We start from the raw sequence: 11,550 nt of genomic DNA, 5'->3' as shown, positions 1-11,550 counted from the left end.
TGCTCTGCTCTGCTCGCTGGAGCGCTCTTACCTGCGTCGCATCAGTAATGACTTTGACATTCTCGGGGGCTTATGAGACTTTGAAAGTGTAAATCTGGAACGCATGATTGCTGTTATTCTGGCATCCTGTTCCTAAGCCCCATCGTGACTCACACACTCACTCACACTTTTAATATCCATCTCTCTCTCTCTCTCTCTCTCTCTCTCTCTCTCTCTCCCCCACCACCCACCCTCTGTCTTACTTCCTGCATTCGTGGTTTACTTTCTTTCTTATCTCCGACTCAAACTAGTTTGCTTTTCCACTAATGCTCTCCACCCCTCTTCACTTTCCCATGACTCTGATGAGCATGTGTGTGTGTGCTATTGCAATATGCTAATGGAAGGATGGCACTTCCTTTGGTCGGACATGCTTCAGCTTGTCCCAGTAATGGTGAGGTTTTATATTCAAACGTTCACTCTTTCTCTGTCTCTTTGTCGCTTTCTCTGTCTGATTGATATTCCATGATGGTATGAGTGAGAGAAGAGGACATGTTTTGACTTATTGTCCCTGTAAGGTTTTAATGTATATTCACATCTCTGTCAATTCAATTAAATTCCATTCCATTCCATTCCATTCCATTCAATTCAATTCAATTCATAGAGCTTTATTGGCATGACTGTAAGTGTTACAATGTTGCCAAAGCAGCAGTTACATCATTAGCCATTAATATTAATATTATTATCTCTCTCTCTCTCTGTCTGTCTCTGTAGCTGGCCCTTGGGCAGGAAGACTCCTCCAGCGCCTCCAAGGGCTCGCCCGAGGACCCCTCCAAGATGGTGGGCGTGCTGAGCGGCGGCGCCAACGGCCAGAGCTCCTCGCTGTCCCCTCTGAGCCGCTGGGTGCTGCACAGCAAGAGCCGGGCGGCCAACACCTCGGCCGTGGAGCTGCCCTACCGCTCGCCGGTGCCCTTCTCCAAGCAGGAGTTCTGGGAGATGCTGGGCAGCGACCTGCTCAAGGCCGCCGACGACCCCCTGGGCGGCGCACGGGTCAAGCGCCGGCCCATCGTCAAGACGGGCAAGTTCAAGAAGATGTTCGGCTGGGGCGACTTCTACTCCAACATCAAGACGCTGCGCCTCAACCTGCTCATCACCGGCAAGATCGTGGACCACGGCAACGGCACGTTCAGCGTCTACTTCCGCCACAACTCCACGGGCCAGGGCAACATCTCGGTGAGCCTGGTGCCGCCCGTCAAGGCGGTGGAGTTCGACCTGGAGCGCCAGAGCGTGGTCTACCCCAAGGACTCCAAGATCTTCAACTGCCGCATCGACTACGAGAAGGTGGACCGCAGCAAGCGCACGTCGCTCTGCAACTACGACCCGTCCAAGACCTGCTTCCAGGAGCAGACGCAGAGCCACGTCTCCTGGATGTGCTCCAAGCCCTTCAAGGTCATCTGCATCTACATCTCCTTCTACAGCACCGACTACCGCCTGGTCCAGAAGGTCTGCCCGGACTACAACTACCACAACGAGATGCCCTACTTGCCCTCGGGCTAAAGGGAAGGGCTGGGGTGGGGGGGTGAGGGCTCAGGGGGGGGTTGGGGGTTCCATCTACCCCCCCAGAGACCTGGAGGAGAGGAGTGGAGAGGAGAGAGGACAAAAGAGGAGAGGAGCATGGACACCAAGCAGGAGTTGAGGAGAGGGAACCGAGAGAGGAGTGGGGCGGCACTGAAAGAGAGACGCCTCAAAGGTTGAACTGGTTAATTCAGGGAAAGACACACTGAAGGGAAGAGTCACCATCAGACCAGAGTGGGAACGGGGGGGTGGGTTACTGACACTAGCGTCATCTCACGGCCTCGTAAAAAAAACACAAATCCCCCCCCGATCTCCCCCTGAACTGACCACAACGGCTCTCAGAGCACGTAGCATCCATCACAGACATCCAGTGGATGATCCACGCTCCATCCAACACTCTGTGTCCCCCCAACACGGGCTACAGATCCAACAACATTCACTCTCGTCCAGTGCCACTCAACTCTTGAATGCCCTCTCCTTCTGACTTGCAAAATGTGACCTGCAAAAGTAATCTATATATGCAACACATACCTGCATCCAGTATGTTTGACCATGGCATTCTGTATCACGCTCCATTAAGAATTTGAAGATTGTCATCTGAAACCATGTAATTCCACAAGGATGGCCCTGAAACAGTCTGCTTGCAGTGCTGTCACTTACAATGACTGGGTTACAGGAACTATGCAGGCAAAGGATGACCCATATTGCTGGCATTTCAAAGGGGAAGGCAACACCAATTCCAAGTGACCCCTCTAACATGACAAACACTGACATGATGACTGTGTCCACTACAAAACTAAAATGTTGTACCCCACTGACCAGACACGTTTAGACTTCTAAGCCCAATTTGCAATTTTCCTTTTGCAGTCTTACGGTCTTGTACACTCAATGGGTCTAACGGTTCCATTTCAGATACATAAACACACACACACACACACACAACCTCAAAGATGATTCTCATTTACACAGACACCTTCCGGCAGTATTCACAAACAGAGAAGGGTAGGTGTAGGGTAGGTGCAACACAATACCCAGCCGGGCGACAGAAGCAGATTAAAGGAGGACTGAAATGACGGAGAGACAAAGGGAGAGAGAGAGAGAGAGAGATCTCAGCAAAAAAAAAGAGATACAAGAGTCGCACTCACGCACTCAACCGACCATTCAAAACTGCATACCTAGATGAAGTTGAACAATAGCAGACAGGAGATGGAGAAAGAGAGAGAGTGTGTGTGTGTGTGTGTGTGTGATGGTGAGCTGGGGGGAGAAATAATCAGATGGAACGGAGAGATAAGCGCTCGCCCCTCCATGCATGAGTGGAAGAGAGCGGCGGAGGGGAGGGGAGCCGAGGGTTCAGGACACTTTTTTAATTAAAAAGGAGAGAGGAGCGGCGCCAGAAAGAGATGTTGAGTATTCATTGAGCGGCTCCCCCTATTGTTCTGCCCTTATGAAAAAAAGATTACATTTTGTTGCTGACAGGATTCCCGATTTCATGGCTTGATAACTTTGACTGCGACTGAAGAGATTGCCACGTCCTTCCAAGAGCAATGTTTTCACTGAAGTCAGCCAGTTATCTCTCACCAGGAGAGAGAGAAAAAATATATTATTATGATAATTAAGTATAATTTAATCACACTTCAAACTTAATTAAGGCCTCAACTAGACAGCGATGCACACAGTATTCCTGGATATGAAGCGGTTCTCTTTGGCCAGGAGGGACACGCTGCTTGCCAAATGATCAGATCCTAATGACTGCCGCTACAGGCGTATCTCATTACTGGGATTTGTGGCACAACGTTAACCCCGCAGACACAAACACAAGCAATATATGGCAGGAGGGAGGGGTGGAGGTGCTGTGTGAACAACAGCGTGAAATGTGCTCAATGCCAGTCAGAGCGCTCTATTTACTACATAATTCTGCATATTCTCGGACAGGCAGCAGGCATATAGGATCGTGCTATATATCCCTGCTGCCTGTCCGAGAATATGTGGAATCATGTAGTAGTAGGCTGCAAAACAGAACATCTCTTCAGAGGAGATAAACAGGGGGACATTTTATATGTTGGTGACTTATTCAGGTTGGTGACTTTTGTGTAGAAATTTGAGTGCCAAAAATAAGGAAGAAGTGCATTGCTTCTAGGGTAGCCTATATATTGAACAAAAAACATCTCTTAACTGTTAATAAAAATCTAAATATGTCCACCTGTTTGCTTTCAAGGGTGAGCATTTGCATGTGAATACCCCCATGCTCTCTGGGGCAGGGCATTCCAAAGACCCTGGAATATACAATGCTCACCATAAAAGCTGGAGAAAGCTCAAAAGTCAGCTCATACATTGAGTCAGCAAACAGTTCTAAGAGAGCTATTTTTAATTCACATCCACCATTGAAACTAGCCCCTCGAGAGCTATTAAGTGAGCAAAATGCCAGTGCCTGCTGGAGAATGCTCTGATAGTGTTGGAGACCGCCTCAGACTGGACTGAGCACCGAGCAGTTTGCCATTTTGGCTTCAAGCAACAAAGCCAGGGGGGTTGGCTGGAAAAGGGATGCGGATGAGTTATACAGGTACTAAAGGAGATTCTGTGAGATAGAGGTGGGGGCAGCGTGTCTGCGAGCACCAGATAAATATGGATAAACAGGAGGAAGAAAGGGAGGACGCAGGGAGAGCAAGAGATTTCAGAAAAATAGACCAATGCTACACGCGGGAGCTTAAAGAATAAGGAGAGGAACATCAAAGCGTCCTGCCCGCTAATCAACGCTACAGCAGGGAGAGGTAGGTGGGGAACAACTCTCTTTTATGGCCTCATAACAAAAAAATCCCTGCGTTGAGTTAAACACCGGCCGCAAACACAGCCCCGTCGTGGGCCGTAGGGGGAGCATAGACTATCTGTTACCACCACAGAATTATCCTCTCCAATAACGCTGTTTAGACAGTGCAGTAAAAGAAACCCACCAGTTGCCTCTGACAGTGGTCATTACTCACACCTCGTTTAAAACACACGGTTTAACTGGTATACTGTAATGTGCGGTGGTAGTTTTTTGTTTTAATACTTTTTTACTTGTTGTCGTTTATTTATTCAAGCCAATAACTCCGGGGGAACAGAGAAACCAGTCATTTAAAGCTCCAGTCTACCAACAACCTAGGGTCTATTTTTGGATCAGGCTGTAATGAGTGTAAACTTTCGTTGGGGACCAAAATGACGTTAATCGGCACAGTTCAAGACTAGAATATGCATTTAAAACTAAATGGCATAAAACATTACTTTTCGGAGCAGATTCACCACGTGAAAGTAAATCAATCTTGTAAGTCATTAATTAGGCTCAACAAATCATTACACATTCATGCTAATGTAGAGAGGGTCTGAGCTCTCTTTACCTTTGTAGGTGTAAAGAAAGGGTATAAAAAAGGACTGTTGGTGCAATCAGTGCATTACCTTACTATAATTACCAAAAAATCATTTTAGTAACTTGTGCTGCATTCAGTATCTGACATGATAGACTTCTCCTAGAAAAATGGCAGTGACTGGAATGATAGTGTTCTACGCTAATTCATTGTACATGCTCAAAACTACTCCTATTATTGTCATGTTGGCCTCAGACAAAAGTTTACACTTGTTATCATCCCAAAATAGACCCTAGATTGTTCTAAGACCACAGTTGTCCTCTAACAGGTGCATTGCAGTGACGTTGCCCCACCAGTAGAGGGTACAGCAGTCAATGAAGGCTCTGATGAACTCATTCTTACTGATAGGTGATTTGCTAAACCACAGTTTCAGTCTTCACAAGTTTTTACATTTAATAAGATGTGTAGGCAACAGACAAGTCTAGCCGTACTCCTCTCTCACTCTCTTTCTCTCTCTCTCCCTTTAGCAGTCTGTAATTGGAAGGCTGTATTTGTGTCGCCTCACACCCCCTCTCTTATTGACAAACACCTCTTTCTGAGTACAACGACTACACTGCTGAATGCTACACTTAAGCTCGCTGGCTACAATGACTTACACTTTAAGCCTCACTTGCGATACAGTTATCCCATCATGCATACACACACACACACACACACACACACACACACACACACACACACAGAGACACACACAGACACAGACACACACACACACACTCATATACATACAGTATACACACAGACACACATTTCCACACTGAAAATCAAATCCTTTTCCCTGTAGAAGGAATCTCCAGCTCTGGCTCTCCTTTGCTCCAGCACGTGGTGGCCCCCTCCTGGCCCTTCTGCCTGGCAGCTGAACTGTGCTGGGGGGCTCTTATCCCGCTGCTGCCCCTTCCCCTGAGCGGAGGTCTGAACTGACCGGGTTAATCTCCGCTGGCTTAAGGCTCAAGAACACACTCATCCCATTCTCTGTCTTTCTCGCTCTGTCTGTCTAACACGCAGACACCCACGCACACGCGCGCACACACACACACACACACACACACACACACACCCACACACACACAGACATTCACACATACATTCTCTCAGGCTCACACACTCCAGTCACACTCTTAGCGACACATTAACACCCGCAATTACTTTCTGGCTCTCCATGTATCCCTCCATTTGTCTCTCTCTCCCTCCCCATGTTCTCTCTCTCGCTCTCCATTTTTTTGTATCTCTCTCTGTCTTTTCTCTGTCTCCTTCAGAGGTGGCGAGCGTGAGAGTGAGAGTGAGGGTGTGCTTGAGAGCAGACAGAGCCTTGGCTGCTTTCATCTTGGAGCTCTGCCGCTGCCTGGATGCTCCTCTGTCTCTCTCTCTCTCTCCATACAGGCGAGCTCAGGGCCATTAGCCACGGGGTGCAGCAGGGGCCATCTGAGCCACTAGCCCTTCCCCTGTCCTGCCCCTGCCCAGCCCCAGCCCTGGCCCTCTCCTCCCTGGCCTCTCACCCCGCCATCTGCAGCCTTCACCCAGAGACCAGTCCCCCCGCACCTGAAGCTTCTGGCCTGGAGAATGGAATGCTACCACCTCTTCCCCTTTCCTCCTGTTGCCAAAACACACACACACACACACACACACACACACACACACACACACACACACACACACACACTGGCACTCTCTCTCACACACACACAAACACACTGTCACTCCGTCTCACACACACATTTACACAAACTCACAAACCCACATACACACACATATACACACACACACACACACACACACACACACACACACACACACATTAACACATTCCATTTGAAAGAAACAAAAAAAACTGTCTTGAGATCCACCCATACTGCCTCGAAGCAAATCCAGATCAACACACGCACACACACACAGACAGGGAGAGAGAGAGAGACCAATTCCTCTAATGTATCAACAATACTCCTGAAATCAAATTCCAGCCGGTGGTAATTAGGTAGGAGCGAGGATACATGGTCACGGACTGATGCACGTTGCCATGGAAAGGGGTGAGGGTTGGCTTGTCTCATCCATTTGGTTGCTATGGTGAAGGACAGGCCCCTTCGCTTCTGAAACTGGATGTACATTTCGGACTCTCGGTCAGTCGGAGAACACTGAGACACATGGCCAGCTCCACCACTAGCACGGACTTCTGTTGGATTCTAACCAATGCTGTACAGCTTGGACTACCAGACACAGTATATATCTATGTAAAAAAGAATAAAGACCCAGCTGTGGGTGTGAACAGAGATCTATCTATATGTGGGACATGTTGTGGAGATTGTTTTCAATCTGAGATTTTGGAAGGGTTTTTTTTTTTCCTCTTGTTTTTTTGTTTTGTTTTGTTTTTTTAAAGAAACATTATTTACCCAATCCCTTCCTCTGTGTCATGTTGATATAGTGTATGGATGACAATGGTGCCATTTATTGTGGTTTCTGACATTTTAAAAAAATCAATAAAGCAGATGGAAGAAGTGCCCCCTGCCTCTGGATCTGAGGAGAACTGGTTCTGTGTTCTAGAAGATAGCAAGTTCCTGTAGCTTTTTGTAGTAGTTTAAAAAGCAGATTCCATTGTGTTCTTGCTCCGGAGGTTCCATATTGTGTTTCACTTCCTCTAGAGAACAGGTCCCTGTGGTGGTCTTGATTGTGGTGGAACCGAATCCTCTACTTCTCCTTGTCCACATTGAGAGAAGTTTGTGGAAGGGGAGGAAGAGAAGGGAGAGTGTCATTGCTTGAGCGACACACACATAATTATGCGTGATGTCACACTCTCCTCTTCTCCCACCTGCCACTCCTTCCTTTGTCTTCCCTCACCTTTCTCTGTGATCCCCCCGTTCCTGTGCCTGAGTCTCGGTCTCCCTCACTCCTGCGGTGGCCAGCTCTTGGCCAGCGTTTTTTTATGGACGTAATTGACATTAAATCCGCCCGACGTCGTAATTAAATCCCAGACAACTGTTAACGAGGGGGAGAGTTCAAACAGTCAAAGCGGGCGAGATCCCTTTAAACAAGATCGATTACGCCATTGCTCCTGGCTTACCACTGAACCCCTGCCCCACCCACCCTCTCCCCCCTGCTACACCCACCCTCTCCCCCCTGCTCTCCATCCTTTTCTCGCCTCCTTCTCTTCCTCCTTCTCTTCCTCCCTGCCTCTCCTCTCCTTTTCACTTCCCCAACCGCACCCCCCCCCCACCCCCCCCCCCACACACACACTACCACCCGTTCCCATAAAGGCACTGGCAGCCTCAGGATAACCTTGATAGAAATGATGAAAGGAGAGGGGGAAAAGTCAACAAGCGCCGGCACAGAAATCACATCCAAGAGACCAGTTACCTCAAAATAAACGCCAGAGTCGTCCCCACAGAGCCACATTGTATGAACTGCTGAGAGAGTGAGAGAGAGAGAGAGAGAAAGAAAGAGAGAGAGAGAGAGAGAGAAATCTCAGCAAAAAGAGATACAAGAGTCGCACTCACACACTCAACCGACCATTCAAAACTGCATACCTAGATGAAGTTGAACAAAAGCAGACAGGAGAGAGAGAGAGAGAGAGCGAGAGAGAGAGAGAGAGAGAGAGAGAGAGAGAGAGAGAGAGATGCATGGGGAGCAAGACAGGCCAAGGCAAAAGACAGAGAGACATAAACATAGGGAGACTAACGGTACAAAAAGAAAAAAGAGAGAGAAATCTGAACAAAAGACAAACATCGAATATATCAAGCCATACAAATATCTCTACTGGTTAAAGGAACGCTAAGACCACTTGAGACCTGTTGCCTGAGATCACCAAGTACTGTCGGTAGGGAAGAAAAGAAGACGAGTTATGCAGCTAGTGACAAGTGGAGCCAGGCAGCTCCAAAGCTATGCTATGGGCATGACTTAAACTGTGCCTTTGGGCCCTTAACAGACTCAAAATGTCATTACAAGTGCTGTGCAACATGAACAGGGTCCCTATGAAACAGCACTCTACGTATTTAACTCCGTAATTGTGAAGAAACAGTATAGATCCAGTGTAGGCTATGTACTGGTGGTGGCCGCGTGACATTTTTTCACTTGGCCGCTTACCAAAGTCAGACTGGTGCCTTTTCCACAGAGACCACATATATCTCCAGAAAACTATGATTGAACATTGCAATGGTTATAATACCATTGACTACGTAGCAACATCGACATCAACGGTCCATATGACATCTGAGCTATGCAGGACCACAAATGAATTTAGTATAAATAAATGCATAAATAAATTATGAAATCTATAAATAGATAAATGGGCATACACAGTGCATACAGTTTGGTCATGAATAGGCTACTGGTAATTAATTTATGCAATTATTTATCTATTAATTCATTTCTGTATTTCTTCATTTTTTTTATTTCTGTCTCCCTACATTTCCTCATTGATGTATTTCTGTTATTTCTACATAGCTTCATTTATTTATTTCCGCATTTCCACAATGCTTCACTAATGTATTTCTACATGGTTTCATTCATTCATTTATGTATTTCCACATTGCTTCGTTTGCTTACTGCTGTATTTTTGTAACTGTAGGCTACATAATGAGGTAGCAATTAGGTAATTGCAGAAATGAACTACCAGTTTTCATGACCAAACTGCATGAGGGGAAGAACAGAGAGAAAAAACAGAACGAAAGAAAGAAACAACAGAGAATGCACACAGGATGTTTGTTCCATATGAATGATGAAAGGTGAATTAGAAGGAAAATAAACTGAAGTCAGTCATGTGCAGAAGAGACAGTCAGTTACCGAAGTCATAAATGAACGCTGGTGTGTTTGTTGTGTAGCAGCTTTTTTAGGGCTTTTAGCTCGATTGCTAGCACGCTCACCTCCCATTCTGAGGTGTAGGCGAGTGGTGAGTTTGAGTCCAGACAAGAGCAAGGGTAAACCACACGGACAACACCATGCAGCTTACATGTGCTTCACTTGGTATGAAGGTGGACACTAAGTGTATAGAGATTGAGAACGTGACGTAAAACGCAACGCATTTTGGGAATAGGTGGCCCAAAATTAAGTTGTTTTACTGACGTGCGGGAACAACGAAGTGCAGTTGTCGAAATGCCGTTTACCTGCTGTGTTATAAAATTCAATAGAGTAACATGAAGCTTATCTTTTATAGTTTTCCAGCGTGGAAAAATAATAGTATACGTCATGTTTCAGAGGTGACAAAAAGGCGAGGAACGGCTTGGATAGCAGCACTAAGGAGGCGCGAGATTATGTTCTGTTTTTCACACAATTTTTTCACGCTTAGTTTTCATTATTATCATGCCAGATCATAGACCCAGAACACTAGTTTACATGGGCTGGCATCAGGTGAGCCAAACCTACCCATAATTCTTTGTGTTTTGATGACTTTGGTCACATGTCTTAGCGATCTCTATAGGAGACTGGGCTATAGGAAGTCACAGAATACCTGAGTGGCGTAATACCCACATACCCTCACACACCCACACCCTCACCCACCCACACACACACACACACACACAAACAGAGTGAGACAGAGAGTGAGGGAGAGAGAAACAAGAGCCCAAAGACGGCAAAGAAAAAATACGAAAACAATTAATAGAGAGACAGACAGCAGATATGAGGAGATCCCACATCTACTCTAATCTGGTGTGCGGCTCCATCTCTGCGTCGCTGCTACTTCTCCACATCTGCCGTGTGTACATTGGGGGGGCTTAGAGGCACGGCGCAGAGTGCAGGACAGAAGCGCTGACCGTCCACGCCGCCATGGCGAACAGAGCAATCACACAATAATCCCTGTGCTCCCGCCGCCTTGACGAGGATTTACCACAGCTGCCTCTGAACCATGCAAATGACAATCAGCTAGCAGTCCACAAAACACACACACACACACACACACACACACACACACACACACACACACACACGCACACACGCACAAAACAGACTTCTTTAGCTTCCCTAGCCATCCTGCATTTGATTCCCCACCACACACACACACACACACACACACACACACACGCTGGCTGTTAGCATAATTAATCATTAATATGTATAGGTAACGCCTGGAGTGTCTTTTTGATCTCCGAGCCGTAACCAAGCACGACCCACCGACGATGGCCGCCATCCCTGAGAAAACCAATTAGAGTCCGTCGTTACCTGGAAACCAAGTCTGTCTGGAGGCGACAAATTAACATAAACCAGTCCACTGAATTCAATATGTGTGAGTGTGTGTGTCTATACATATTATATTATATATAGACACACACACACACACACACACACACACACTTACGTATATTCATCATTATGAAATTCCTTTTCCTATTCTTCCGTTCCTTCCTGGGAGACGGACAGTCTTTGGCAGGGTGTGTGCAGTCACGCAAAGCACACAAACACACCCCTGCAAACGGTAAGTGGTTTCATGTGCAGGCATTTTAATAGTCTCTCCCAGGCTGGCCGGCAGGCTGGCTGGCTGGCTGTGACTAAAGGAGAGAGCTGAGGCCCGGGGGGGGACCGAGCGTGGACAGTGCTGGCTGTGGTGGATGCCCAGCGCTGGTGTCCACCTGGAGCCCATGGTGAGGGACAGAGCTTAGGGACGGGGCAGGAGGTAGTC

The 11,550-nt window shown here is 47.1% G+C and overlaps 1 protein-coding gene across 1 annotated transcript; it reads left to right on the top strand.

Annotated features, from left to right (window-relative positions):
* Positions 1–870: 870 nt before the first annotated feature.
* On the top strand, positions 871–1,533 carry LOC134075995 (neurexophilin-1; the record flags this gene model as incomplete). The annotated part of the gene is made up of 1 exon (XM_062531018.1): positions 871–1,533. A coding segment is annotated over one exon (663 nt), but the record flags the coding sequence as incomplete, so codon positions are not given.
* Positions 1,534–11,550: the final 10,017 nt, after the last annotated feature.

Source organism: Sardina pilchardus, chromosome 3 (assembly GCF_963854185.1).
Source record: "Sardina pilchardus chromosome 3, fSarPil1.1, whole genome shotgun sequence".
Lineage (NCBI taxonomy): Eukaryota > Metazoa > Chordata > Actinopteri > Clupeiformes > Clupeidae > Sardina > Sardina pilchardus.
The sequence above is the reverse complement of the archived record's forward strand: the minus strand, read 5'-3'. Positions and strand labels throughout refer to the sequence as shown.